Source organism: Anguilla anguilla, chromosome 6, assembly GCF_013347855.1.
Source record: "Anguilla anguilla isolate fAngAng1 chromosome 6, fAngAng1.pri, whole genome shotgun sequence".
In the NCBI taxonomy this organism is placed as follows: Eukaryota; Metazoa; Chordata; class Actinopteri; order Anguilliformes; family Anguillidae; genus Anguilla; species Anguilla anguilla.
The window spans coordinates 47,972,742-48,000,706 of NC_049206.1; the positions used below are offsets into that span (position 1 = coordinate 47,972,742).

The 27,965-nt window shown below is 41.4% G+C and overlaps 1 protein-coding gene across 2 annotated transcripts; it reads right to left on the reverse strand.

Moving 5' to 3' along the window:
- Positions 1–266: 266 nt before the first annotated feature.
- LOC118229074 (filamin-A-interacting protein 1) lies at positions 267–27,965 on the reverse strand. Of its 2 annotated transcripts, XM_035420755.1 has the most exons (7): positions 27,650–27,965; positions 14,035–14,319; positions 12,488–12,661; positions 12,144–12,322; positions 3,615–6,408; positions 3,223–3,287; positions 1,311–1,523 (listed from the first exon to the last, which is right to left on the reverse strand). In XM_035420755.1, the coding sequence occupies exons 2-7, from the start codon at positions 14,311–14,313 to the stop codon at positions 1,460–1,462; spliced, it is 3,555 nt and encodes a 1,184-aa protein (XP_035276646.1). In that variant the 5' UTR covers positions 14,314–14,319; positions 27,650–27,965; the 3' UTR covers positions 1,311–1,459. The 2 variants fall into 2 exon arrangements, with proteins under 2 accessions (XP_035276645.1, XP_035276646.1); XM_035420754.1 differs by lacking the exon at positions 3,223–3,287 and having other exon boundaries at positions 267–1,523; positions 27,650–27,964.

Here is a 27,965-nt window from a genome sequence, read left to right on the forward strand (position 1 = left end):
CTAGCTGAAATGTGATTTTAACCAGGATGTGTTTTGGGATGTGCACTCACCGTGTTTTTAAGCTATAATCAAAAGACAATAAAAAAGTATATATATATTACCATTTTAATTAGAATCATTAAAAAAGAGTGGTCTTCTTCACAGCAATCTGAATCACTTTAGAAGCGGCACATGTAGACTGAAGCTTGACTGTACAAATACCAGCTGTGGCTGGGAGCACTGAAGTGTGACATGCAACAGGAAATAGTATTGCAAGGGTGTATTCCCTGCTTTATGGCTCAACGGTGACTCCTCTGGTTGACCAATGCCTCTGCCTTGCACATGCCCGGTGCACCGTAATGTCACAGGCCAGCCGGTAGATTGCAAAGTGAAAAGAAGTGGCAGCTGGTACACATTTCAAAAAGTGTACATCTGTACCCTACTTTAAAGATAAGGGTTTTATTTGTAACCTTGGTTTGTGTATTGACATTCTGCAAGCCATTTACAGTCATACTATTTTAGAGCATCAATACAAATTGAAGAAACAAATTACAAAATAAACAAACTTTATTCACATATCTTTTTTTTCTTTTTTGAGGTTTGCTGATCATGTTACAAACAGAACTACACTCAAGAGAAAAAACTCTTTTAATACCTTGAATCTCAAAGTGCCTCTTTTTTCAATGCTAGATATTCAGCAATCAATTCTCCATAATGCTTATATACTGATAAAACAAAGTGTTTATTAATTCTGACAATACAGATGTTTAATGTAAATAATATTAATATTTGTTCAGCGCACCGACTGAATTCAGCAAGCTCCACTGTGCACTTGCCATCCAGCTTCTCGTAATTCCCAAGTAACGTCAATATGGAATCCTTCCAATGAAATACCGACATCCTCACCAAACAAAATTATAAAGAGAGTGAAAAAAAATGTAAGTGTGAGACCATGACTAGCATAGACGTGGGGCCTACTAACAGTACAGCCCAGTAAGGAATTCAAACACTGGAATTCACTCTAACAGTAGCATGCTAAAAATTTAAATCAGGGCCATAACAACGGCATTCATACACATAAAAAGGGCTCATTTTAAAACACAATTGTCTATAATAATATAATAAATACACATTTGAAAAAAGTTAGTACTGTATTGACCTACTGCTGAGTTTTGTTCATTTTCTGCCTCAGAGTAGTTGGAGGAGACAGAAGAGAGTCCTCTCGGCTTGATATGGCTTATCCCGGTGTTACACTGAGGTACAGGTCGGTGGAGCTAGTGCATGTTGGCTGCACAGTGGCTGGTTTTACAGTATTTTCAATGACAGCCGTACTGACCTCAGCCCTTGCCTCCCCCCACTGGGCCAGCGCTGCTGAACGAAGACTTCTTCAGTTCGATCTTCATCGACTGGCTCTCGGGCCTCGACTCTATCCTTGTTGCCGCGGGGATCCCCTGCGTTCCCGGAACCGATTTCCCTGTTTTCATACCTTTTGACATAGGGATGCGTGTGGGCGTTGCCCGAGGTGACTGCATGTCCTGCCCGGGCTGACGGTGAGAGAAGGGCAGAGATAGACAGGACAGACAGGACAGACATTTAAAACAAGCAGGGGGAAATTTCCATATGAAACCTAGCAATATAGACAGTTAACCCCACTCCATGAGTCTTGCCGTCTTTAGGGCTCACTATATCATCTATTACTTCATACCTGCAGCTCAAGGCCACTGCTGAGCTGAACTGCAAGTCTATCTATAAACCATAAATATCTGATTATTTCAAGTAACCTTGATTGATGGATGAATTGAGTCAGTGAAAATAAACTGAAAATATAACACAGTAGAACCTAGGAGATGCAAACCTCCAGAGTTATGTACTGACCGATCAACTGAACAGGGTGTGAAACAGGAAGTAGCATTTGTAAATATATCAAATTGTTGAAGTTTGAAATAACAGAACTCTTGTTTGTGCCAATATGTCCAGGTGCAAGGGGGTTTGAAGTATGAAACTTGGCAGGGTCAACCAGTCTGTGTTGATGTTTAAAAAAAAATTACTGTAGAGCCAATCAGACTACAGGAAACAAATATGTTACCCAATGATGTATTAAATAAATTTTTGCATAATGAAATCACTGGTATAAATAAAGAGAATGTACCTATTGTCTTCAGACAATTTGCAAAAATACTGTGTGAGTGTGTGTGTGTGTGTGTATCACAGGTACCTGTATATCTTTAATACATGTGCTTCTGCTGAACTAACCTCTGACACAGAGTGAGAGTTTCTTCAGCCAATATCAACAGCTTATTATGTCTGATTCCAAAAGGTGAGCAACACATTTTTCATTGATACGAAAACCCCAAAATTTAGACAAAGCTGTGCATCTTCGTAATGTTGCCAAAAATAGAATGGGGAAAAGATAACAAAACTTATTTTTTCCCCCAAAAGAAGCAAAAGATTCTGGCTCACTGAAAAGGAGGGGTATAGTTCAGGCTGCTGATGAAAATAATGAATGTTCTAATGACATCCCCATCACTGCTGGTTTGCTTGCTTAATTGGCTATTAAATTAACTTAAGCTGGTTTACAGCTAAAACTGAAGCTAAACTATTAAAATGAAAGTAATTTAAGGATGTGATTCCAATAAATAAAGGATTAACTATTAAAACCAGTCAATCTTCATGTCACTTTCAAAGTTGTAGATATTTCAGTCATGGAGCTCTGAGTGACCTTCATTCCCAAGTGCATTCAAATCTCTGAGGTTCTACTGTACATAAATATATGTTTAACTGTATTTCTGAGTTTGTTATGACCCCTCATGTTAAATATGTGAATGTTACACCTTTAAGTCTTACCTTTCATCTCATCACTCTGGTTATCTAATCTATTCAGTGATCGTAGTTCTATAAAAGCACACATTCAACATTAACAATTCAAGTGATATGATAATATCCACCAATAACAAATCCCAGAAAAGGGTATGTTTTGGTAGAATATTCAATTAGCAGGTTTGGTGATAAGCAGGTTAGCCTACTTCTGTTCAGACACCCAACCCATTTAGAGTTGTACTTGTCAACCCATTCTAAAAAGAGTTAAGGGGAGGATCATGTCAGTTCAGTTTGTGCCAGTCAGTTGATGTAAGCATACCTTCATACAAGGCTGAAAGCAGCCTCTATTAGGCTGGGTATGCATGTCAGTTCAATCCAGGGTTAGTACATGCCATTCAGTAGGGAAGGCATTCACTTTGTCGATACCTGGAAAGTGAGCTATCTAGGGAGTAGACACCCCCTGATATCATTTTGAAACATTTCAGAAGCAACTGAAATATAAAAGATTTGAAATAATAATTATTATTTTATTCCTTTATAAATAAAGTCAATCTGACATTTAGCTATTAATGAGATACACATTAAAATAATAGGGACATTTGAATATTGCTAAGGCAGGTACTGGGTTTTAAATATCTGGAATATTTTGGGGACTACTGTATGAACAGGAAATTCATATATTTGAAAGCTTGATAAGGTTTATTTTAATGGATACCCACATTTTTAAAATTACTTTGTTAAATTGACTGATTTCTTATTTTTAATTGAATTTAAAATAATCACTAAAGATTTTACAGATATACTTTATCGATACTCACCACAGATTGAGTTGGTCTGGAAGGCGCAGAGGTGATGGGCGTGATGGTAATGCTGCTCGTCACTTTGCTGGGTGTGGCCTTGTTGGATGTGGTGGCATGACGAGGGGAGCGTAGCACCGTTCCAGTGGTTGTATCCTTGCTCTCCGCTGTCACAGCCACAGGCCTTAATGAGATGGCAGAGTTCCCGCTGCCTTCTGTGGGTCTCCTGACCTGAGACCCTAGGTGGATGTGGATCTTGTTGTCCTCAGTGGTGGTGATGATGCTGGCATTGGAGTTGTACTTCCTAATGGGTGTAGGCACCGTTTGCTTTTCTGGAGTGACTTTGAACACAGCCCGACCCATGGTCATCTCCTGGTGCTCCAACGAGCCGGACACATTGGGCACTGCAGAAGAGTTTACCGTTATGATCGAAACGGGAGACACAGGCCTTTCGGAGAAAGACGAGTTGCTTCTCTCGGGTGACTTAGCCCTGGAGATGGTGGTGATGGTGACAGGAGACTTGGCCCGGTCTGGCCCCGCTGTTCCCTGGCTGACCATGCTCATGCTCTTTGGGGGTATAATGGTGGGTTTGGGAATGATGGTGATCCTTGGCTTCTGCAGCCCCAGGTTGGGAATGATAGCAGTGCTGGAGAAGAAGTCTTCAGCACAGGGGCTGGTTATTTCCAGGGTGGCGGTGCTGTTCTCATGGTCAGGGGTCACACGGATATGCAGAGGCTGTCCTTTCTTTTGAGACATCGTCAGCTCAGGGGATGAGCTTGGTGGCTCTCCATTTACAAGTGCCGTCTTCTCAGAACCATTCTGTGTAACTGTGTCCTTTTTCCTCATCCAGGGGATCCAGGATTTCCTCAAATTGAGCTCGCTGGTTGAAGTAGGGCAGCGATCCAGTACAGTCGGCTTCTTTAGTCCCCTCTGCCGCAGGTTACTCATGATGTGATTCTCCTCCAGGACTGACTTCTGGATGAAAACAGCAGGCGTGTCCTCTTCTGAGGTCTCGTTAGCCACCATGTCTGTCTGCACTCCAGTAGAGTTAAGGGGAATATCCACTATCCTCCTCCCGTTCATACTGGGCCGTAGGGCACGGCTGTACCGTTTGGTGACCTCTAGCTCTTTCGTGAGGTTGCGCACTTCCTGGTTCATGGTTTTATTTTTGTTTTCTTCCTCAATGAGCCTTTTCTGAAGAACAGTGTAGTCCACCTGCAGCTGAGAAAGCTGGTCCTCTTTGTTCATTAGCTCATGGATTTTCTCCTTGAGTGCCTGAACATCAGCCTGGAGGTCCAGGGTTTTGGCCTCCTCCATCTTGCACCGTTGTCTCAGCTCAGCTTCCTGGCTCACTGCCTCTCCCTTCTCTATTGCCTTGTTTCTGGCTATCTGATTCCTCATGTCCTCTAATTGCTGTGAGAGGGCATTAGCCTTGTCTTGCTCTGTCCTGAACTTTTTCTCCAGTAAGTCATACTCATCCTCTGTCTTCATCAGATCCCCCTCCACCACCTCCAGCTGCTGGAGGCGACTCTTTAACCTGTCAATTTCCAGTGTTAATTCCTGGACTTTGCTCTCCTCCTCTGAGAGTCTTACTTCCTCTTTCTTGTATCTGGCACATTCCCTCTCCGCCTCTTCCAGGCCCTCCATCCTCTTCTTCATCAGACTGATCTTTGAGTTCAGATCCTTGCATCGTTCCTCTTCACTTGAAAGTTTAATCTTCAGTTCATCTTTCTCTCTTGTGAGCGTAGTCACTTTAGCCTCCATCTCTGCCTTCAGCTTGAGAAGCCTCTTGCTTTCCTCAATCAGCTTTTCTGTAACTTCCATAACCTTACCTTGTTCAGCCTTAAACATCAGATTAAAATCATCACTCTTTTTCTCCTCGTGTTTAATCCTTTCAGCCATATTATTCCTCTCGTCCACTAGTATCACCGTAAAAGACTTCAGCTTTTTCAGGTCATCCCTTAAGCTCATCTCCACCTTTTCGAGCCTCGATTCTGAAGACTCAAGGTTTTTCACTCTGCTTTTAACCACTTCCAGCTCACTAGTCAAGTCTTTCGTCAAGCTCTTTTCTGTTTCCAAGTTGGTGTGCAGTTGAGCACATTCCACTTTGCTCACATTTAAAGCTCCCTCCAGTTTCTCTAGCTCCACCATCCTCCTGTGAAGCTTCTCCACTTCTAGCTTCAGCTCCTTGCTATGGTGTTCCTCATCCTGCAGCTTCTTCCTCAGCTCCCTGCACTGGGCCTCAGTCTTGGTGATCTCCTCGTCCTTGCCCTCCATCTCCAGGACTCTCTTGCGAAGGGTCTCCAGCTCTGTCATCAGGTTGGCATTGCTACACTCCCCCTTGCTGATCTTATCCCTCAGCTCCTGAAGCTCCTCTTCCGACCGCTGCAGGGATGCATTGCTGTCCTCCAGCTCCTCAATCCTGCGCGTCAGGCTGGCCAGTTTCAGGCGCAGCTGTCGGCTCTGGGTCTCCTGGTGGGTCAGCTTGGCGGTCATCTCCTCATGCTCTTTTGTGAACCTGGTCGTCTTGTGTTCCAGCTCCACCTCCAGCTTCAGGATCTTCTGGGTGTCCTCCTTGGCTTTCCCGTCAACGGCTGACAGCCTTTGTTCCTTCTCCTGAAGCTTCTGGCTGAGGTCCTGGACCTTCTGGCTCTCCTGATGGATCTGTTCAATGTGGAGCTGTCGCTCTTCCACCAGCATTAGGGCAAAGGATTTGAGCTTGACCAACTCCTGTCGCACTTTCTCCAGACGCTTGTTGTGTTCTTTGTCTTTCTTAGCCTGGTATGCTTTCTCTTGTTCCAACAGACTCTTTAACCTAACAGGAGAAAGAGCAATATTTCCAATTATGATACAATATCTGCTGTTGTCTGTTTGTTGTTCAGATTTTGTCATAATATGACCTGACATAAAGTGAAATGTACTAAACATTTTAATTGGCTTAATTAGATTTGGTTGTTTATGAGTGATTTTGACAGAAAGCTTATTCTTATGATTGTTTTGGTCTGATTGCCATAAATAAACACACAAATAAAACACCCAAATTAAATCTACTGCCTCATTATAAGTTGTCATAAAAGCTGAGATTGTTAATTAGTTCACCAAATGAATCATGATTGTAAACAACAGATTTGTAATGGTGCAAAAAACCTGACAAATGATGTCATCGGAGTTGTTTTGTATCCTCTTTAGGAAGGATTTATTCATTATTTATTTTTGCAGAGCAACTATACTAGTCTATCAATTATTCCTTGTAAATATATTGATATGTATTACAGCTTCAAATAATTTTATAGATACGCACATTTTCATTTGCTGAAGCTGAAAAACGAATGTGAGATCACTCATGAGGAATAAAATACATTTGTAGGTTTACAGTCCCTAGTAAAATATAAACATGACTCTTTCTATATGAGGTTCTCCAAGGTATCTCCATACTCCTTATGGTTCTCACACATAAACAAGCACAATGCCGAAAAGGAAGAAACACACTGAACTAACAGAACTAATGGTTCTCTCTGTTTATTATTATTATTATTATTATTATTATTATTATTTATGCACGAAATGAGTGATAATGACATAATAACATAACAATGACATCATAAAATACATGACCCATTTAACTCTTCCTAACTAGTCTCTTTCTACCCATTCAGTTTCTGCACTACTATCAATGAAATCGCTACAACAACTTGCCTGCAGACAAAGCACGCATTATCCACTCAGGTTTCCAAGTCGTAAAAAGCCTGTGCTTCATCAATATATTACAGCAAAGCTTGGGTTGCAGTAAATTAAAACAGAGACGCACATAATTATGCATATGACTTTGGATTCGTCCTAGCCTTTCTAAACTCTCAACATTTGAATCATCACTCAAACTTACCCACAAGTCTGCAAACACAACAGGTATATCCATGTCTAGCATGTCTTGCATTGTGCAAGAGCTCTTCAGCAGAAACTTTGTCAAGACTGAGGACAGCTCTTAATCCATAATAAATTAGCCATCACATTCCAACCGTGTCATCAGGACAATGAAAGGTGAAAGTTGTGGAAAACAGTGCTGGACCACAGGGTGATGATGTCATCCCTTCCATATATGGTGTGGAGTTGTGCAGCTCAAGTTTACACTCTGAGTAGGAGGGACTTAAAAGACAAAGGGACAGTGCTTTCTTTGCTAACATTCTATTTACTTTATGTTTTTCACTGAGAGACTAACAAGATTTTGTCTGAACAGAACACAGCACCCACAATTTATTGTATTTAGTTATTTGTTCATCCTTTGGTGAACTATGGGAACAGGAGCTTTCTATTTGAATGAAGAACATACTTTCATATTGCATTGAAATATATACATCCAATGAACGCAGTGCAGCTTTAATGGAATGTGCCACACAATGTGTATATACCCCCTGTTGTCTTCTCTGTGTCATTAGCATGTCAACAAACTGCACTAAAATAATGCCCAGTTCACCAAAAATTCCCCAAGAATGATGTAACTGTCATTACGAATGAAGAGCACCAACATTTGGAAAAGGATGACCTTGTTTTGACCTAGTTCTCAGGCCATCAGCAGAAAGGAAATTACAGGCAGTCAGCAGCAGACGATTATAGCCATGCCAAAGAGGAACATCAGATTCCCGGTTAACGTGTAACATTCGCACAATGTTGCTAGAATGTCAGAACAACGTGAACATGTTAAGTGGGCTGTCCTCAAAGGCCCTCTCTACTGGTTACCTTGGCTCAACACCCCTGGATAATAAAGGATAGTACTGTGTAGTGCTAATAATGTAATTCCAAATATAAAGCCTCTAGGCAACTGCAAATGGCACTTCCCTCTATCAGGGCTCTGTTGAAGTCCCATTAATATTTCTAGAGTAGAGGTTACAGCCTCCATAATGATAAGCAGCATCTGGTCACTCTGTTGAAAGAAAATTACTATGGTTTTTACTTATTCTTATTCACAGGAGTGCAAAGATAGGATGATGCCATCTGATCTGGCCCAAAGTCTTATTAATGTCCTAGCAATTCAAAAGAAGCATTTTGCAAAGCACAATAATGGTATCAGCAGAGACTACTTCATTTTTATCACTGAAAATACCTACATACAGAAAAAGTCTCAACAGTGATGTCTGTTGGCTCCCTGTAACCTCGACTGCATGACTTTCCTACGGACTAAAGGAATTACTTCTTTAAGAAATACACGAAGAGCTGCAACAAAATTTGCAACAGGATTTGCATTATGTCAGTTTCTGCACTGAACTTCTGTGTGGCTTCAATCAATTTTTCATTGCTATGCTTGCTCCCATTGGCCCTGTAAACAAATAAGCCTCTTAAGACAGAAAACTAACGCCAGTGACCGAATAGGTCTTCTCTTACTTAATTGCAGCAAAAGTCCCCTGTGTGTTAACGGAGAAGGAGTTGGGACAGGAGGTGGAAAGATAGCTTCCGATCCCTATCGCTGACAAAAATGCAAACACAGGAGTCCTATTGTCCCCACGTTCCTCTCCTCTCGTGCGCCAGCACCCATGCAAAGGTGATCAGGGCCGCTGATGACATCACCAGAAGGGAAACACGGGGTGATTACAGTGGGGGGGAATGACTAATGACACGGTGCTGACAGACCAGAACACACCCACCTGGAGCTCGCAGAGGGTGTGTGAGGAAAGTGGAGATGGAGGTCTGTGTAAGGGCTGGATTCATATCTTGTTTACCAACTTAATTCCATTACCACCCTTAGTAGGGAAAGTTAAGGGAAAAACCCACACAAAGCGGTTGGTTTTCATTTTATATTCATGTACTATGTACACACATATAAGTGAAAAAATTAAATAAATAAAACAATATCCATTTAACCTCTAGGGCAGACACAGTTAAAGTAGCTTTTTAAAGGCATTATGTTAGTAAAATTTCTGCCTTTTTGTTGAGCAGATTGTATATTTACAATGGCATATCCACAAGTCCAGCACAGCGTATAAAAATTAAACCTAATCTCCCTTTTTAAATTAATGTGTTTGTCCTTGCATTTAGTAGGGCTGCTTTGCCTAAAAGGTAATTGGAGACATCGGTGAGGTCATGGCCTGCCATCAGTTCCCCGCGCTCAACAGACCATGAAACCTCGCCGAGCTCGGAGGCATTTTGGTGTGTGGACCAGAACTCACGCCACCCTCAAGTTCATTGTTCTCGACACTGATTGGATTCTCCCCCAGCCCGAACGAAAACAACCTCAGCCATCCGACTCCGGCGTGACGATAAAAAAGGAGGTGAGGGGGTCCGGTAAAGTGGCGAGCCCTCGGAACCGTTTGAAGTTTTACGGCCGGTCGAAGGGCAGCTGCGTCTGCGCTCTGCCCCGGCGCTAACCGCGCGGGCGGTAGGGTTCGCGGGACGCCACCCGCGCACCGTCTTTCATCGCGGGCAAGCAGAGCGTGTCCGCTGAGGTCATTTTCAATACATGCTGAATGCTAAACGCGAAACGCTAAATGCGCTCCATGTATGAGCAACTAGCGTTTAATTATGAGGTCGTATGAATCCTACCCTGCAAAAAAAAATTATGGCTCAATGCAAACAGGAATGGACATACAAATAACACAAACACGCACACACACACGTGAGCGCGCGCACACACACACACAAACACACACACAGAAAGAGAAAGAGAGACAGGGAGGGAGAGAAGGAGAGAGATAGATAGACCGCACTAGACTTATCCTACACACAGCGACTTCAAAGTAACCATAAGACACTTTATTGTGCTTTATAAGCTGTGCTAAAATTAATACAGTACTCCTGAATACTCTATTTTTAAAACTTTGTAAAAAAAATTAATGCCAAAAAAATAAATTACAATTTAAAAAGATAGTGGTCTTAGAATGCATATCTTTTTGTACACCTTATAAAATGAAAATGTAATCAGTGAAGTACCTGCTTTACACATTAGAGTTTACAATTGTGACAGCATAGCTCTAATGTCATGTTAGGGGCATGTCAGAGAGATTGGCTTTTCTTCACCCCAACACTCAAGATTCTATAGGTTTTGCAAATAGCCTCCACAGGAAAGGAAATTTTGAACTGGCACTAGGCCACAATGGCATGCTTTAAAGTCATTAACAAGCATGGCCGGAAGTGTCATAACACCTCATAATATTTTGGCACAAGTGAGACACGGGGCTCCGGGTTTGTGAAGCACTTACCGCCTGATGTAAATTTAGTTGTGCATGGCAGTGCGTAAATCATGTCTACATCTGGACTTTCAATGCACCTCCATTTCTGTGCAGCTGCGGATGCCGATAATCATCGCCGTTGGCTGCCATGATGGCCTTATCTGATCCATCTGAATGATGTGAGCTTTGTTTGCTGGCGTGTTCTGTCCTAACCTGTCAGTTGTTTAAAGCAGGACACCCTGATTCATTTCGAGCAGGCTTTCTTGGCCTAGGAACAATCCAACCATTATGAGGGGGGATAGATTTTACTCTCCAACATGGTTCCTGCATTCACTGTCAGAAGACTTATCCAGCCGAGTCTAATTTATTACAGGAATTCACAAATGTACAATATGGAAAATGTCACTTTTTGTAGGACATTTGTGTAATGTTTGCTAAGGCCGGCATTGACAGTATAACTCACACCTGTGCATTGAGCCCTTCTCTCTCTGCATCGCTGCATGTGCACTTTCCTGACACCCTCATTCTGGGAAACTTGCTTTTCGTGCGGCATATCATCCAGTTTAACAATGGGATCGTTAATTGAGCAATTTATATTAAGTGCCTCACTCAAGGGATATGAACCTTTAACCTTTAACCTCCTGAATACGGGTCAGGATTTAGGGCCGAGGCGCAAAGATGACTCTATGACGTCACGGCCATGATCGGTGAGTGCCGTATTACAACGATGTGTCATGTTCCATTCCCTGACCAATTCATCACTTTGTGCGATGCCTAATTAAACCTCCGTTCCCAGAAGGGCATTGCAGCCCCCCACCCCCCCTCCACCCCCCCCCCCGCGGGGCCCTTTCAGGGTTTTTACTCGCTTGGTATCTCGCACGTTAATTTGGCCCCCTTTGAAGTTCCCTCAGCCCCCTGCACCAGTTCTCATGTGCTGCTCCGTCCCTGGCCAATTGTTTGTGTCAGTGTGGTTCCCTCCTTCTTATCAGGGCTGTAGCGGGGTATCCCACAATGCAACCCCCCTGCAAGGTTTACAAGGTTAACCCTACCCCCCTCCAACCTTTCTCAGCGCAATTTCAAATTTAAATGTGCCAAAACTGAGGTAAGAAAAACACCAAATGAAATGTAAATACTGAGGTTAGTAGCAATAAGCTTATAATCAATTATTTATGATAAAAATATTCTTTATTTAATTTTGGATCATGATGTCTTTAAAACTAGGCAGATATTTTTTTATGTTTTAAAGATTGTTTTTCTGTACATGCGTGAAAAATACGTATTTGCTAATACTTACCAATTGACATAAAACATATTGGAGGTAATCTATCCCCACACCGTGGTACCATCCCTGTGTAGTGATGTGGAACGCTGCCCCCTCCCCCTCATTTCTCACCTCTCCCTCTCCTGCTCCAGCAGGTCGGTGAAGTCGTCGCTCTTGTTCATGTAGTCCACGTGCTTGCGCTTCTCGCCGTCCAGCTCGTTGACCGTGCGCCGGTGGCACTTCTCCGCCAGCAGCAGCTGCTCCAGCATGCGGCGGTAAGCCTCGCGGTGTTTACCCTCCAGGCGTTCCAGCTGGGGGGGGGGGGGGGGCGGGGGGCAGAGAGGCCTCAGAACCCAGCCTGCATTTCACCACTAACCACCCTCCCTCCCTGACTCCCTGGGAACTGTGGCTTTGTGACTGGGCCCGCTTCAGACCCCGTTAAAATGTTCGAAACCGTAAGGACGCGCATCGCTCACCTCCACCATGGGCGTCTCGTACACGTCCCCGCCTGCGTTTTTGGACTTGGCGAGCAGGCCGTCTCGGTACAGAGCGTGGAGGGCCTTGGGAGGGGCGGCGGAGCCGTACTGGGCCTCCAGAACCTTGGGATGGATCCTTCCAGACTCCATCATGCGGATGACATCCTCCCGTGCCTGTGGAGAAAAGGGCCTTCAGTAGCAATAAATGAGTAGCAGAGAATCTAACCGGTGGTAATCCTACAAAATTTGTGGTTCATGTTTTCTGTTAGCCTTCCTTCACTGTAAAACACAAACCCGCTAATGCCGTTTTTTCATGCAGCTTGATTCAATGTTGCATTTGTGCCACTAGATGGGGCCACATACTTCAGAAAGGCACTAATTTTCGCTAGACTTCAAAAAAGGCAGCTCACATGTAGTAAAGCAGTTTGAAAGGCATATTTCCTTTTAAAATGGTGTAAAGTAAATTAGACAGTAGCATAGTTACTCAGCAAATTAATTATAGCCTTGTTGAACATTGCATTTTGTTCATAAACATTTAGTTTTTTTGTTTCCTCACTTTTAAGACTGATGTGGAAAATATAGGACCTAAATGAATCATAGAATGTTAAATATTTCTCATAAACAATCTATATCTAAACTCCTGTTACTACAAGAATAATGTTGGAGAGCTGCAGAGTCAGTGTTTGTGGCTGGAGAACTATTTTTTTGTGTTCCTATTCTTTACGCCCGAGAATGACAGAGAAAGAGATAGAGAAAAGGACCGAGAGAGAATGAGAGGCTGTTTGTCTCTGAAGGGTAATTTATGAGGGAAACTGCATTAGAAAACAATTAGCCGCCATAACGCTGGGCAGAATCGGAGTACACTGTTTCCTGTTTCCACTCTGGGCACAGCACAGGAAGCAACACAGAGGCAGCTACATGGGTTAACAGCCGCTACCTAAAGGTGAGCCAGGGCCCCATCGTTTGCACGACACTTTGCCAGAGCATGCATGCCCATAAAATTCTGCCGACAAACGTAATCGTTCAGGACTTCATCCAGCACTGAAGGGTTTTATAGGTCTCTATTTATATTTAAATTTAGGGACCTGTGCCTTTAATTTGCTCTGCTTTGTGATAGGATCACTCTGGAAATGACTGGACCTGGAGTGTTGCTATGTGATCTCAACGAGCATCACTTCCAGTATATCAAATCAGGCCAGCCAAATGAATAGCTTTATAATGACACTATTGATCATTTGTACTGTGTCATTGCTGCTAAGGCTGCAAGGACTGAATTATTGGCTGACAGTCTCATTAAATAAATTCACTATTTGTCTAGTAATCAATGTGTCACTTGTGAGTTTGTAAAAGAGATAAATATTATCCATCAAAAGGTGTGAACAATGAGCAATGCATAAACTGTGGATTAAGTCTATATTTTATGTCCGGGGCAATTTCTTAATAAAGATGCTTATGTCTAAATGTTTATATATTTGTGCTCCCAACAAACATACAATTCTATAATTCTCAATTCTAAATTATTATGACTTGTAAAAATGGACTCTTACCTGAACCTCACCCTCCATAATTCCCAAAAGGTGGAGAAGATCCTCTTTTGAAAGCTCTGTTAATCCCTTTTTCTGACTGCTGTTCGTTGAGGATATATGAGAGGTTGTCAGTGTCCCAGAGTTCATAATTTCTCCATTCTCCTCCTGTTGAGGTTTCATTCTCCTCTTCTTAGAAGCATGGATTTTTCCTTCCTCGTCCTCGTTGATGCCAACGGATGGCTGGAGGACACCAAGCTGATCATTGGCTGGCCCATCTACTGCACTGTTTCTGGACCTCATCCTTGCCTAAATAGGGAATAAAACGAAGAGTTACTAAACTTCAAGTCTTTCATTAAACAGAGGCTTAATACCAGGTAATGATGGTGTCAAACAGTGGCTTTTGACAATAACAATCAGTGGAGCTCCTCTGTGTTTAGGCACATCAGCAGTACTGGCTATTTTGATAAGTCCGGGAGGAGTGATAAATGTGTTTTGTTGGCACCTGCCATCTGTAAACAGTGTCCTGTTGTGATTACAAACCCAGAGTCATGGGCAGACTCAATTGTGCTTGCTAGGACCGCAAAGCAACAAAATCATTTGACAGCACAAAATAGCATTAGGCATGCCAGGGAAACAGGAGATGGCTGGTCATCAGCAAGGGCGTCTCACAAAGCAACCAGCACCCAGAAAAGACAGGATGTGTGCTGTCACTGGGATTATTAAAACATTTCAGATCCATGGACAGTGAGACAACAAAATACAACATTAATACATTCCATCCCTTCATTTCTCTTACCCATCTCTCTCTCTATATATATATATATATATATATATATATATCCCACATCATTCTTTGCCTTTACCTTTCAATATTAATCCTTGATATAATTTTTTTGGGAGCTTGGTACGATCTTCTTTCTTTTCTGTCATTTCAATCAATCCAAATGTGGATTACGACACATTCAATTATCTATTTAAAAATAGCATCATTGCTGCCCACATACAGGGCTACAAACGCATATTTGTGGTTACACACATAATTTTGGTTATGCCAAAACACGGCAAACCCGCTAGCCTGCTGCCCAGCAGAGAGGCGGACCGGGAAGTCTGAGATAGGCGTCAGCTCCTGCGGTGTGGTAGGAAACGTGTCTCCCACAGATCCAGATGTTTCCTTACTGCTAAGCTCGTGTGGACGCTCTCTCTAAGCTAAGACACGGGGAAGCAGAAAGCTGCTCTCCTTCACTGTTTTATTAACTGGCCGCAAGCTTGTGAAGTCTAAGCCACAGCTTCCACTCCTGGTTGAGAAAGGATTTTGAGCTGCAGATTTCAAATAAAAATATAACCAGGAGGATGCAGACAATTTCATGACATACTTATTATGTATTATCTAATTACTAATTGAAATAGTTCAAATAAACACATTAAATGGGGAAAAGGGATAAAATAGTCTGGAGGAGACTGATGTTACTCAGTAATAGAGTCAATAGAGCAGAAATTGTAAGGATGGCCTCCATAAGGATATGTTTCTCTGTGTTCCCCTTGTGTGCTCCTTGCAGTGCTGAAGGCTGTAAATTAAGAGCAAAAATGATCGCACATTCACTCTGTGAACTGTAATATTCCCTCGGAGTCCTTCACTGTAAAACACCCTGTGATATAATGGCAATGACATAGGCACAGGCATTGGTCCTGCAGCACACAAGGTTTGGGTTTACCATTTGAACTAAGCTCTCTTATGGTCAACATCTGTGATGTTACTGACCCAACCCAGCCCCTGGGCTGAAACAAAGTGATTCATTATTCCTTGTTCCTTATATGCAGCCCCAGTTGGTATCACGTTGTCTTGACTTTTCTCAGGATTTTGAAATGTTTCTCTGGCTTTTGACCGTGAATTCCCCTCCTCTGTGTGCGAATGCCTCAAGAGAAGATCTTGATTTGGTCCCCGAGTACATGAATTGGCAGAGAGACATGACCAACAGCAATATTGATAAGCGGAAAATAGTTCCAAGTAGAAAGCCAATTACTTTAGCAGGCAGTGGACACTGGATACAAGTTGAATATCTCTTCTCCAAAATTTTGCTCAAGAAAGGTCAGGGTGGGATAAGATTAAAAGCAGTCAATTGGCTGGGGTATATCATCAATTTATATCTGATTTACATCATCATAAGGTCCATTATTTATGTGACAGTTGGGGAAGAGACCTGGAAATGAAACAGGACCCTTGATAAATCTTTGGCTCTCCACCAAGTTCTAAACTGAGTTGGAACTCAACAACAGTTCCTCAATCATGGGCTAGTTGATGAGAGCGAACCTCCTCAGATATTCCCTAACAACAAATACAATTCACTTTGGGTAAGCCTATTGCTTTATGAAGGGTAAACTATGCTTGGGCAGTACATAAAACCAGAAGAAAAGGTCTCTCTTGTGTTGTAAAACATATTCAATTGCCGGAAAGATTAAACAAAGTCCATAGCACTATCCAGACTAAAGAAATGGTGTCAGAAGGGTTGCTTCTTGAAATCTGTATCTATTTCTTATTAGTCAGTAAATGTTCAATTAAATGTTCAATTGGTGACCTATCTGGGGTAAATGAAAAAGTAATTACTTAAAGATAATTGCCAATGTTTTATAGTGAAAAATTGAGGACCTTTATTACATTATTTGTTTTCATTTTAAGAAATTACAAAAAAATGATAGGCCTTTATTTTTGTACATCAAATTGCATTTAATGGAAAATAAACTTGGATTCTTTAACTGGCCTGAAATATGGCTTCTCCCACTATAACTACAACTATAAAAATCCATGCTTTTCTTGCTGGAAGGCTCAAGATCCATAATCAATAGTGATGGCCTGAAAACTGCCCCTCCTTTAAAGTTCATGATACCCAGATGTTTTACAAGCAGCCGAATTAACAGCAAGCTTTCAGATGAACACTTTTGTGCACATACATGTTCACAGCCTAAGGGAGTTACTCAGAGTTCTTGGATGACTTCACTGAATTTTTAACAAACCTGACAAAGCTGCAGAATGAGTATCGTAACCCATTTTTCACCCAGTTTGAGTCCTTCTGAATCACTGTTGGGTTACCAGCACCTGAGCTAGGAGCACTGCAGCTCAAGTGCATGTATTCCCTCAGTACACTCACCTGCAAGCCTGTCACTATTTTCACCGCCTACAGACTAAACAATACTGCGGGAAAGTTAGAGCAAATTGAAGCTGAGGTGAATTTCTCATTAATAACTCTGGCTGGACTGGAAACTGTGGTCAGATAATGACAAAGCAGAGGTTCAAACCTACAATGTCTATACTGTAAGGCCCAGCCTTATGTTGTTCAGTTTTTGCCAGCTTTCTTTTATTTATTTATTTTGGTCAAGACTAAGATTTATATTACTAAGACTAAGATTTTATATTACTAGCCCCATCATTCTTCAGAGACACGTGAAATACCTTGTATTTTCTAATGCCCTTGAGCTACACTCATTTCCCACCAAATAATGATAATCATCTGATAGTTTGCAAGCAACTTTTGGGATGTTATCTGCAATCATTTCCTGCTACAGGACACATAGCTGAACTAAAGGACAATCATTTTAAAATTATCTTTCAATTCCTCACAGGGTTCCTGGCCCTAAAAGCTTCCAGGTTATTTTACAAAGAATGACCCAGCTGCACTACTGTGAAGTCGAAGAGGTCATGGAAAGTTTACAGAGAGCAGGATTTATAGGACTTCTAAGTGCAGTTTGTGAAAGGTATGGAATTAGACCATACAAAATGATGTGAGAAACTTGTGTTGGGGTGAAACAAGGATACCATCTGCTTACTGTTATCCAGCACAAGGCATGACATAAATGTGTGAGTAGCACACCATGAAGACACATGGGGACGGGCCTAAGACCAGAGGTATGGGCCGAACATTTCTAAAGTGACAGGCCTAAAGCACTTCTCTGCTCACGCTGGTCTGGTTGTGGTCTGACAGTGACATAGTGCACTTTTCATAATCTCAGCCATGCTCAAGTATGACTTCAGGACGTGTAATTACTTACAGATAAGTACCGAATGTGCAGAACCTCCCTTGTGATCTCATGCAACCTTTCACCTGTGACTCTCGTGCTTTCGTCAAGTACGTCATGCTGGGGATCTTTCTCCCAGTGCTGTGTTGTTGTGATAAAGATTACCCAGGACAATTGCGTATGTGAGCTTAGTCTGGCTGCAAGATTTCAGAAGAACCTCTACCAAGTAGGGACTGTATGCATCAAGGCTATCATTAATATCCTTCTTCAACTTCCCAAAAATAAATCTTAAAAACAAGATTATGAAATATGATTGAACATTACAAGTACAGAATTTGTATGAAATATGATTGAACATCACAAGTACAGAATTTGTGTATTAATAGCCAGTAGCCATACCCCCTGGACCCATGATGGGAGATTGTGTTGTAGGAGATGCCATCTTTTGATTCATCCTTATGAATACAACAATTAGTTGCTATGCAATCTCTTATATTCTCCCTTGCATATTATATTATATTATATTATATTATATTATATTATATTATATTATATTATATTATATTATATTATATTATATTATATTAATGAAACAAAATAACTCAATGGCACACTGAAAATGCAGTACATACTGACTAAATACCTCCTGGGTTAGGCATGTATGATCACAATGATCACACTCCAATGATGTCTAAGAGCCAAAAGTTGTAATTCAGCCATACCAGATAGAATTCATTCAGACCCACATTCATACATTTTAAATGGGAATAGCATCATTAAATATGTGTTTCTCAATTGAACTGATACTGATGCAGAGATAATTCTGCAAACTTTTGACTGTTTAAATTCAAAACAAATTATGTAATGTAGCATGGATGATAATAATTATGCAGATACCACCCCCCACACACACACACCCACACACACAAAGAGTAGCTATACTGTGATGGAGCTAGGTTTTTATGACCCAAATGCTTCCAGTTCATTTTCAAGGTGGATTATTGCTGTTTTACCTTGCTGTTTTACCTTGAGGTAGTTAATTTTGAAACGCTTATCCAGCTGTCTGCACTGATGGATATTACATAAAACATAAGCTATTCAGGCTGCCTTGGATACAGGTGCATGATAAAAAAGGAAATGATATCATGTCATACCACGATCATCCACAGACAGAGCATGAGGATATCGCATTTGTATGGGGACAAAGTTCTTGAGGTCATTAACATTTGCCTGTGATGAAACATATGTGTGACTCAGGAAGGGTAAACGCTGGCAGCCAACTGGTAGCGGCTACTTTAGCCCTGGAGTTAGTGGAGGTATTAATGATTGTTTCAGGAGGGAAGCCAAGCAACCCAGCGGGTTAGTCAATAGGACTGCCTTCATTTTCAATGGTATCATGAATCATATAAAAATGGAGAGTTACATAAGTAAACACAGCCAAGAGAAACATGGCCAAACAAGGCAGAAAGTACCACAGATCTGTTTTTACAAAGATCAGATTCCCAAGCCGAACCCACTTCAATTTCACTTGCGTAGTAATATTCCCACCAGCACAATTTATTAAATGCCTTCTCATTTTTATTAAAACGAAAAATAAAATGAGATTTATTAAACATACAGCACTGTACAGAGTACCATCCATTATTAGGATTGTAAAGAGGTGACAGAAAATTCAGTCATTGCATCTTAGAGCGGAATTAAGTATGGCACAAATAAAACATAAATTTTCCAATTTTGCCATTTAAGATGTAGTGAACATGTACCCTCATCAGACCTCCAGCTGTCTTCACCATATTGTCATTGTTTTTAATCAATCATCAGGTTCAACCTTTTCCCCCTTGACTTCTGTTCCATACACTGACAATATAAAAATGGCTATTTGTACCCCGCTAACCATTTTTGGTTCCCAAAACATTCCTGGGGTATTAAGGCAAACACTCCCAAACCATAAATTTATCTTGGTGTCCTGGATCTTCCATGAATGTTATTTTTACGTCACAAGCAGTACAGCAGGAATTGTCTGAGGACATTATTCAATTTTGTTTTCACAGTTAAAAAAAAAAAACCAAAAGCGAATTGTGATAAACTTTAGGAAAGGCTCTCATAGTTGGAATTATCTCACAGTCAAATGGGAATCTAATCAGAACGCTCCCCAACGCTCTTGAGAAGCTCTGTACTTGCTGGATGTATGATGCAATTGCAGACACTCAACAAAATGTAACATATAATAGTCTAACATCCAGCCTAGAGAGGTCAAAGGCAATGGAAATTCTGGGCCTGTTTTCTTTTTTTTCTTTTAACCTTAAACTTGTAGTTCACTCAATCCTGGAGTAGCTGTACTTCAGCCAGCCAGGTGGAGATCTCAGAAGCAACTGGAGGAGACAAGCGAAAGTCCGAGTCAATGACGAGCCGAAATAGCCTCCTATCGCAGAGCTAAATGGCGGGGCATAGGACGCAGCTGTCTGCGTGTGAAATTTCCCGGAATATATATAGGTTCTCCCACATGTGCGCTGAACCCAGGGCTGAAGAGGTGTATCACTTTATAGGCAATCAGCAATCGTGCGCATGCCATGCATAGCTGATACTTTAATTTTACTCCTCAGCTGGTAGGCTCCCAACACACCTATTGGCAGTTGTAAATAATTGGTGATCGCTTTCAGTGCCGGGGGGGGGGCGGGGGGTGGATGGGGAGGGGCCGATTTAACTGATGGTCCCTGCTGTTCTCCCTGGGTTGATTCATTCCCGTGACGTGCCACGCGTGTCTCTGGGACCGCTCCGCATCCCCTGGCATTTCTAAACTTAGGCACGAACCGGTGGGTATTGATAGCGCTTGGCTTCTCTCGCTTTTGGTGCGAGCATTCCGTTGCGCTGTGACGGTGCAGTTAATTTTGGAAACAAAGACTGTTTAAGGCCACTTCGGAACAGCCCTCCCTATTCATGTGACCATGGAGAAACGGTGACGGGCCAACAATATCCCTGCCCTTTACTTCTCTGGTGGATCTTCAACCATAGTTTCTCATGGTACAGTATACAACACACAACAGGAGTATACTTACTGCACCAGTGTGGTGCTACTCACTGCTATTAGGGTATACAGGCTTTCTTACATATTGCTGTGTTTGAATGAAGTGAGCCGATCCCTTGCAGAATCTGAGCTCCACTGGGGGTCCAGGGGATGCTAGTCGTGCTGGCACCAGGAGGCAGTTCTATTTCGACCACTGCGGTCAGCGTAGTTAACCAAGGCAAAACAAGGTAATGACAGGTGGTGGCAGCTGCCCAAATTCCCCTTTTATTCTCTACCCCTTGAAAATGTCTTTGAAAAAGGACTTTGATTCGTCCCCCACTACATACTTGAATTGCTGTGACTAAATAAGGGAAGCAAGAGCCAGCATAACGGGCTGCACCCTGTGGAACTTCAGCAATGGCAGGATTCCGTGGCTGGATTCTGCTATCCAGTAGGCTGTAGAGATTTTTATAAATGTGTAAAAAAAAAGAATTTTGCAACCTGGGAGTTTTATATATTTATTTGGGCACTTGAGAGAATCCAGAGGAGATTTCAAGCATTCCCAAAACTAATTTTGAAGGCATTGCAAAGGATTTTGTAACCGTCCCATGAGGTTGCCGTACTCATTTATCAAATGATCAAACACACGTATTTTGTGCAGATTTTATTGTAAATTAACACAACATTTTAAAAGACCCGAAGCAACAGACTCTGTCATGAGCAACTGCCTTTTCTGAAGAACAACAGAGAACCAAAGAAATTAGTTATGCAATGACACCGAATTGCAAAATCATATTACTTCCAGACGTGCAAAAATTTGTTTGAGCCAAGGTCACCTCGTCCAGTCTGTTATTAGCTACAGTGTGATATATTTTGCCTCCCTGTGAGTCTGTACTGAAATTACTGAGACGGAGAGTTCACAAAGGGGTCACACGGCTATTTTTTAATCGTCTGCAGTGCTCACAGAACTATTCAGTGTAATAGTTTTTTTTTTTTTTTTTTTTGCTGTTGCCTGAAGCCTTGATTTATATGTTACGCACTCATAACACTTCCGTAATGTTGCTTAAAACACTACATGTACCTAGATGATCCAAAGCTCCAGCCATACAGGCTTGTTGTTTTTGACCTTTCCCACCACATTAGACGACCTGCAGGTCAGAACTGGCTGTGAACGAAGGGCTTGGACCAACAGACACTCACATGTACGCAGCATATGCACAGCATGGCCATTACACATTATATTTCAACATGAGCTCTCAGCTGCTGTTAGCATCCAGCATTAATATCTCTTCTGTTGACACGTCCAACTTGTGCAGAATATCAGCTTTCAGGGTGATTATAACTTATAGTGACATATTTCAGGCTCATAAATTAATATAAAGATAGCCTTCTCACAACAGCTTGGTCCGTCATATCAACAAGGGTAGCCTCTGGCTGTTTCCTGTGATCCCCGCACTGAATCTCGGTTGCCTGTCTCATTGCCATCATTTAGCATCATAGGTCAACCTTTCATGGGCTGTAGGATACGATGCTTTAGGACACCCATCGTCACCTGTGAGTCCACACCACTCAGACTTCCGGGAGTCTTTGCCACTCACACTTCCCAAAATTTGGTATTGGCATTATAAGCAAGCAAACTGCAAGGAAAACACTGACATTCCCCCAAAGTATGACTTTGAAACGTACGCTTGTAATTTACAACAGTAAATTTTAAAGTCATACTTAAGAGAACTTAAGGGAATGTCATTGGGATTATTTATCTGAGCATGACAACGTCCTTTGGTGAGGACATGTTTATTTTAGAACAGTGGGTTGTGCCTTCCTCTGGTATGGAAGGAGAGGTGATCTGAGAAGAATTCTGATGTCTCCACTAAATTATGTGATGTCAGCACGCTTTTCTTTCTAGTATCGGCCGTTCTGCTTTGGGAACATGACATCATTAGATGTCACCTTACAAGGTTGTAAAAGTAAAATGTAAAAATAGAAGTCACAGATAGACTCGACCAGGCTCACAGCGATATAAGATAAGAAAAAAAACGGGTCAGGGTTTTCTGTGAGGTGTCAAGAATTCACCCCAAGATTATTTCAGGAAAAGAGCAAATGCAAGAAAACAGTGCTGTCTCATTTTGAACCAAAATTCGTTTAGATTTTTCTGGTCCTTGACTGATTTCTGAACATTACCACTGTCAAGCCCTTTGTAGGTACAGAACAGAAAATACGACAGATTCAAGCCACAAACTTAATGGAGAAAAGGATAATGGCAAAATGAAAGGTAGCATTACCCCACTTATTACAAGTTTTTATTCAATCTACCTGGAAGATAGGTAATAGCTATGTTAAACTGAATAAAATATAACATTTTCATGTGAAATATGTTCTGTGTTTTATTCAACAGCATAATCACTTTGGTCTTAATAAAGGCTTTATTACAATCACAGAATATAGTAGTAATCACATTAGAGGAAATAATGGCATCAGAACATATATGCCATTGACATCATTTTATATTATCAATGCATTTTGTGTTGACTACTGCAGAGGTTTGAGGGTCTTTCAGAAATATATTGATGATGCCTGTTCTCAGCTTTCAGAGACTGGACTCGGGGCAGTCAACCAGAACAAAGTGTTGTTGAGAAACAAAAGCTGGCAGAGAAAAGGTTTTCATCGTCTCAGACCTCATGGAAACCTGTCAAAAACGGTGACATCACAGGCCAGATGTAGCATTTCCAGTAGACCAGCCTCATGCACATTTCTGTAAGAATGGAGATGAAGTCACTTCCCTCATAAATGCGGAGAGAGAGAGGAATGAGATTACTGCTGACTGAGTCGTACTGCAGTGAATTTACAGCCAGCATCTATCTGCATCAGCCTGAAAGCACTCAATGGTTTATTCAGTGGTCAGTTTATAAAACACACTGTCTGATCTTCCTTCTGTGAAAAAGAAGACCAATATCCAACCCATTAGGCAAACTTTGAAACTATGCTTTACATCATTCAGACGCCATCTATAAGTATTGGAACTCATTCTGAATACAATCAATACGATGTTACATGGCGGATTCATGTCAACTGACATTAGACATTAGCATTTTTTGCTATTGCAGGAAGATGATTCTATAACAGACTGTCATGCTGTACATGCAGTTGGTGTAACATAAGGAGTCTGCAGATTAAAAGAAGTGTCTCTTACATTGGGTCAGAGGCCCCCCGAGACACTGTCTTCACTCAGTGAAAGAAAATAAAATGTGATGTATTGTTGGGTTGATTGATTTGCTGATTGAGAATGCACACATGAGGAAGGAGGGGCACCAGGCAGAGAGGCCTCAACAAACGCATGTATATCCAGGTCTATTTCCTCGCTTTTTTTTTTTTTTCTTTTCTCAATTCCAATGGCAACACAAGTGATATTTGCGATTGCTTCTGTCAGCTGCAGCTGTCACCAAACTGATTATTTAGCTGCAGTCGTAACACACCGCCCCCCCACCCCCCTACCCAGGGGAGTATTGTGTGGCATCATCCACCAAAAAGTGCCTAGGTCAAGGCCTGGGCCTGTTCCTTCAGTGCGACCCACACCCTTCTGCCCCTGCACACCCAGCGAAGTGAACGCATTGTGGCCATTCTAAAGCCATTCCAGTCAAAGCACAACCCTGCTGATGTGAAACAGGCACAGTGAGTGTCCACAGTGAGTGTCTGCAGCGGCCTTGTCAGTCTAATGGTCCTCTATGCGTCATCGAGCTCCCACAATAAAAACATGTACACATTTCAGCTTCACAGGGCCGTTACATGCTTTAGCTACATGCTAAAGGTTTATTAGGATGAGGTCAAAAATGCTTGAGACCCCAACTCTTTCTTTATTGACTTATGAGCAGTCTGATAGGGCCATTGAACTGCTTCTCTCCACTTTGGTTTACTACCATGACACGATGTCACAACTCATAAAATGTCCATATTCTTTATACATATATGCTTGGCCAAAACAAACTATATTCTCAGAATGCTACGCTTTCAATGTGATTTCTTTTCTTGGTTAAAAAGCGTATAACGGCTCTACTAGTCAGAAAAGATTGATTATTGTTCTCTGGTTATGTGTGTTGCATTGTATAACCACAAAAACAATAAACAAATGCAAACCCTCCATTTGGTAATTGTTTTGTTGCCATAGGAACTATGATGTCGCTTGCGCAGCCAAACATTACGGCAGAGGCTGTTATTTCCTTTCCTCTCGGATTGTTGTGCTGAAATAGCGTAATGATCTCATCAGCCACCGTCCTGTCCCATCATTCGCCATTTGGCTGTTCGTAAATTAGGAACACGCGCATTGGCTGAAGCATGATCATCTTCAGCGCAAACGAGTAAAGGCACATGAAGGTGATGCAAAATTGTGCTGTGTTAATGAATATCGCTCTCACATATGGGAGTGAGTGTTTGGGCAAAGAATGTTCTTTTTTAAGGGAAAACATTAACATCTTTGTCTGGAGACAGTGCACTGACCACAACACAGTTAAACATGTCTATAATTATGACAGTAATTAAAATACAAATTGCAACTGCCAAGGTCAAGGTAAACAAACTGGATTTGACCTTTGTGTACATTGTACCTGGAAATTAATTAATATCATTATTAATTATCGGAAAAAGGCAGTTAAAGACCATAAAAAGATACGCTGCGCCTGTTTAATAAAACAAAAAAATGTTAGTGAGTACACCTCTGGGGGCTCCGAATTACTTACTAACTGGCATATACCATTATACTTTCAATTTCTTCCACATGTTATGAAGAAGAATGTCAAGCACAAACCTAACGGATTCTAACATTTTAATCCTTAAATCATAGTTTTTCTTTAATGCAAATATTTCATTTCAATTGTTTCAAGTATGTGCAAACACCCAACTGCTGAGGTTCAGGCCCTGTTTAAACCCATACCAGAGTTTTTAGTCTGTACTTTACAGTCATGGAGAATAGAACTCAAATCAAATTCAAATTTACTGCACTCTCACGAAGGAAAATCATTTCGTTTGATGTTCCAAAATTACGGTGATTTATAGCTCAGAATGGAAACACAGTGCAAAAGGTTCATGATGGAACATTTCTGTCTGCAGAGGTTTAGATATTCTACCTTTTTTTCTCTCTGACCAAAGACGTTTTGTGACAAAGACAATGATCCAGGTTGTCCCATAAAATGCACTGAGGCTTCAATTAGGGGAACTTTGTGTATTCTTAAATACCGTTCATTTGAAGAGCTCACATTATCATGGAGAAAGGATTTCTAATTGTATGATGTCTGCCTCATGACTCTACCAAACAAGATGAGAATGCTGTGATTCACATATGTGTTTTCTACATCACCAATGCAAGGATAATGCCCTCATTCAGATGGACTGAAACACTGGACAAATAGGTCCTATATGCTATCTTGAGCGGATATGAAAAAAACCAAAGAACAAAAATTCCTTGTTCATGTCAATCTAATTTTAATCCAAGTCAGACAAGCTGCACTTGTGAAAATCTCTATGAACTCAATTTCTGAGATTAATGTAATGTATGAGCCTCTTCATAAGATTCCGAAACATGATCATGTTTGAGGCCCTGAAACACGATCTTCAATACACTTTCCTACAATGAAATATGAAGACTGACCCATAAAATATCTTTTTTAATAGTTATTTGTCTGGATTAGAAATGTGTCGTATATACTTGGAGACCTACAATCACAACGGATGTGTTAAAAACAACAAATAACGTGTCGTTTTAACACACCTTCATGTCTAGTTAATGACAACATATTTTGTGTTACTTTCAACACAGTCTGTGTAACAAATATGTTGCGTATTTTAAACAAAGCAGCAACTTTGACACAAAATGTGTTGAAAGTATCACAAAAGTAGCAACACAGAAAGTGCGTTGGATATTAACACATCATTTTTGAGAGTGTACAGGTTCTTTTTGCTCTCTGTAGTAGATAAATAATTTAAAAAGAGACAGTTCTTATTGTCTTAAAAGTTTTTTTTGTCTGTCCTCTAAATACTAATAGCTGCCATTTATGTTATAATTTTGCCTGAAGACCTATTGAAAGCATTTTTATGGTAGAAGATGTCAATAATGCTCGGTTGCTGGTATGAGCAATTATGCAGCTCAAGCAGCCTCTGCCATCTGATTCATACCAGAGTTTCTGTGGAAATCCATTCAAATCCATTCATGAGTCATGAGCGCATATACAGTACACCACTATCCCTGGGGGCACCTTTCCGATAAGAAATTAAACTAATTGTCCATCTGTTGCTGTGGTCATGGGGAATGTCTTATAAATGCTGCAGAACAATATTTCTCACAGCAGAAAATGACACCGCCCAATAGTACTGTAACATACAAGGCATAATTTTTACTGCTGTACCGTAACTCAGAGGTAGTTTATGTCTTTCAAACTAGAAAATACAGCCCCACATTAATAAAATATGCCGCTAAGCATTTGCTTCATCCTGTCTATGGTGTCAGCACACAGTTCAGTCATTCAGCCGTTGTTTGAAGAGACTGCAGTTAAATGGAAATCAGTTACAAAGTTATGTGAAGTGTGAGAGAGAGTCTTTGTGGGGACTTTGGAAGAGAAAGAGCATGCTTTCGCTTACCTGCTTTCAGTGGTCCCCGGTCTCAGGTCGTCGCGCACGGGTCAAGGTTCAGTCAGAGATAATGTAATCCTCAAGTAGAAACAACCTTTCCCAAGGTTTCTGACCTCAGCTGATAGTCTCCAGAGCACATACTATTGCCAAGACAGGCTCTTTAATGCTTCTCTTCTTCTTTTTCCCTGCCTGCTCTGCTTCAGAATGGTAATGCAGAAAATAAAGACTGTCCTCTCCCCTCTCTCTAAATTTAACCCAACAGAAGCATATACTCGGAGAGGATGTGTGTGTGAGAGAGAGAGAGAGAGAGAGAGAGAGAGAGACC

What these genes read in the sequence shown, in the direction of transcription:
- LOC118229074 (XM_035420754.1), bottom strand. Translation starts at nt 14,313, where the DNA reads ATGAGGTCCAGAAACAGTGCAGTAGATGGGCCAGCCAATGATCAGCTT. An exon ending in TTATGGAGGGTGAGGTTCAG is followed by an intron (nt 12,662 to 14,034) that starts GTAAGAGTCCAT and finishes TTTTCTCCACAG; the next exon opens with GCACGGGAGGATGTCATCCG. An exon ending in CTGGAGCAGGAGAGGGAGAG is followed by an intron (nt 6,409 to 12,143) that starts GTGAGAAATGAG and finishes TTCTCCTGTTAG; the next exon opens with GTTAAAGAGTCTGTTGGAAC.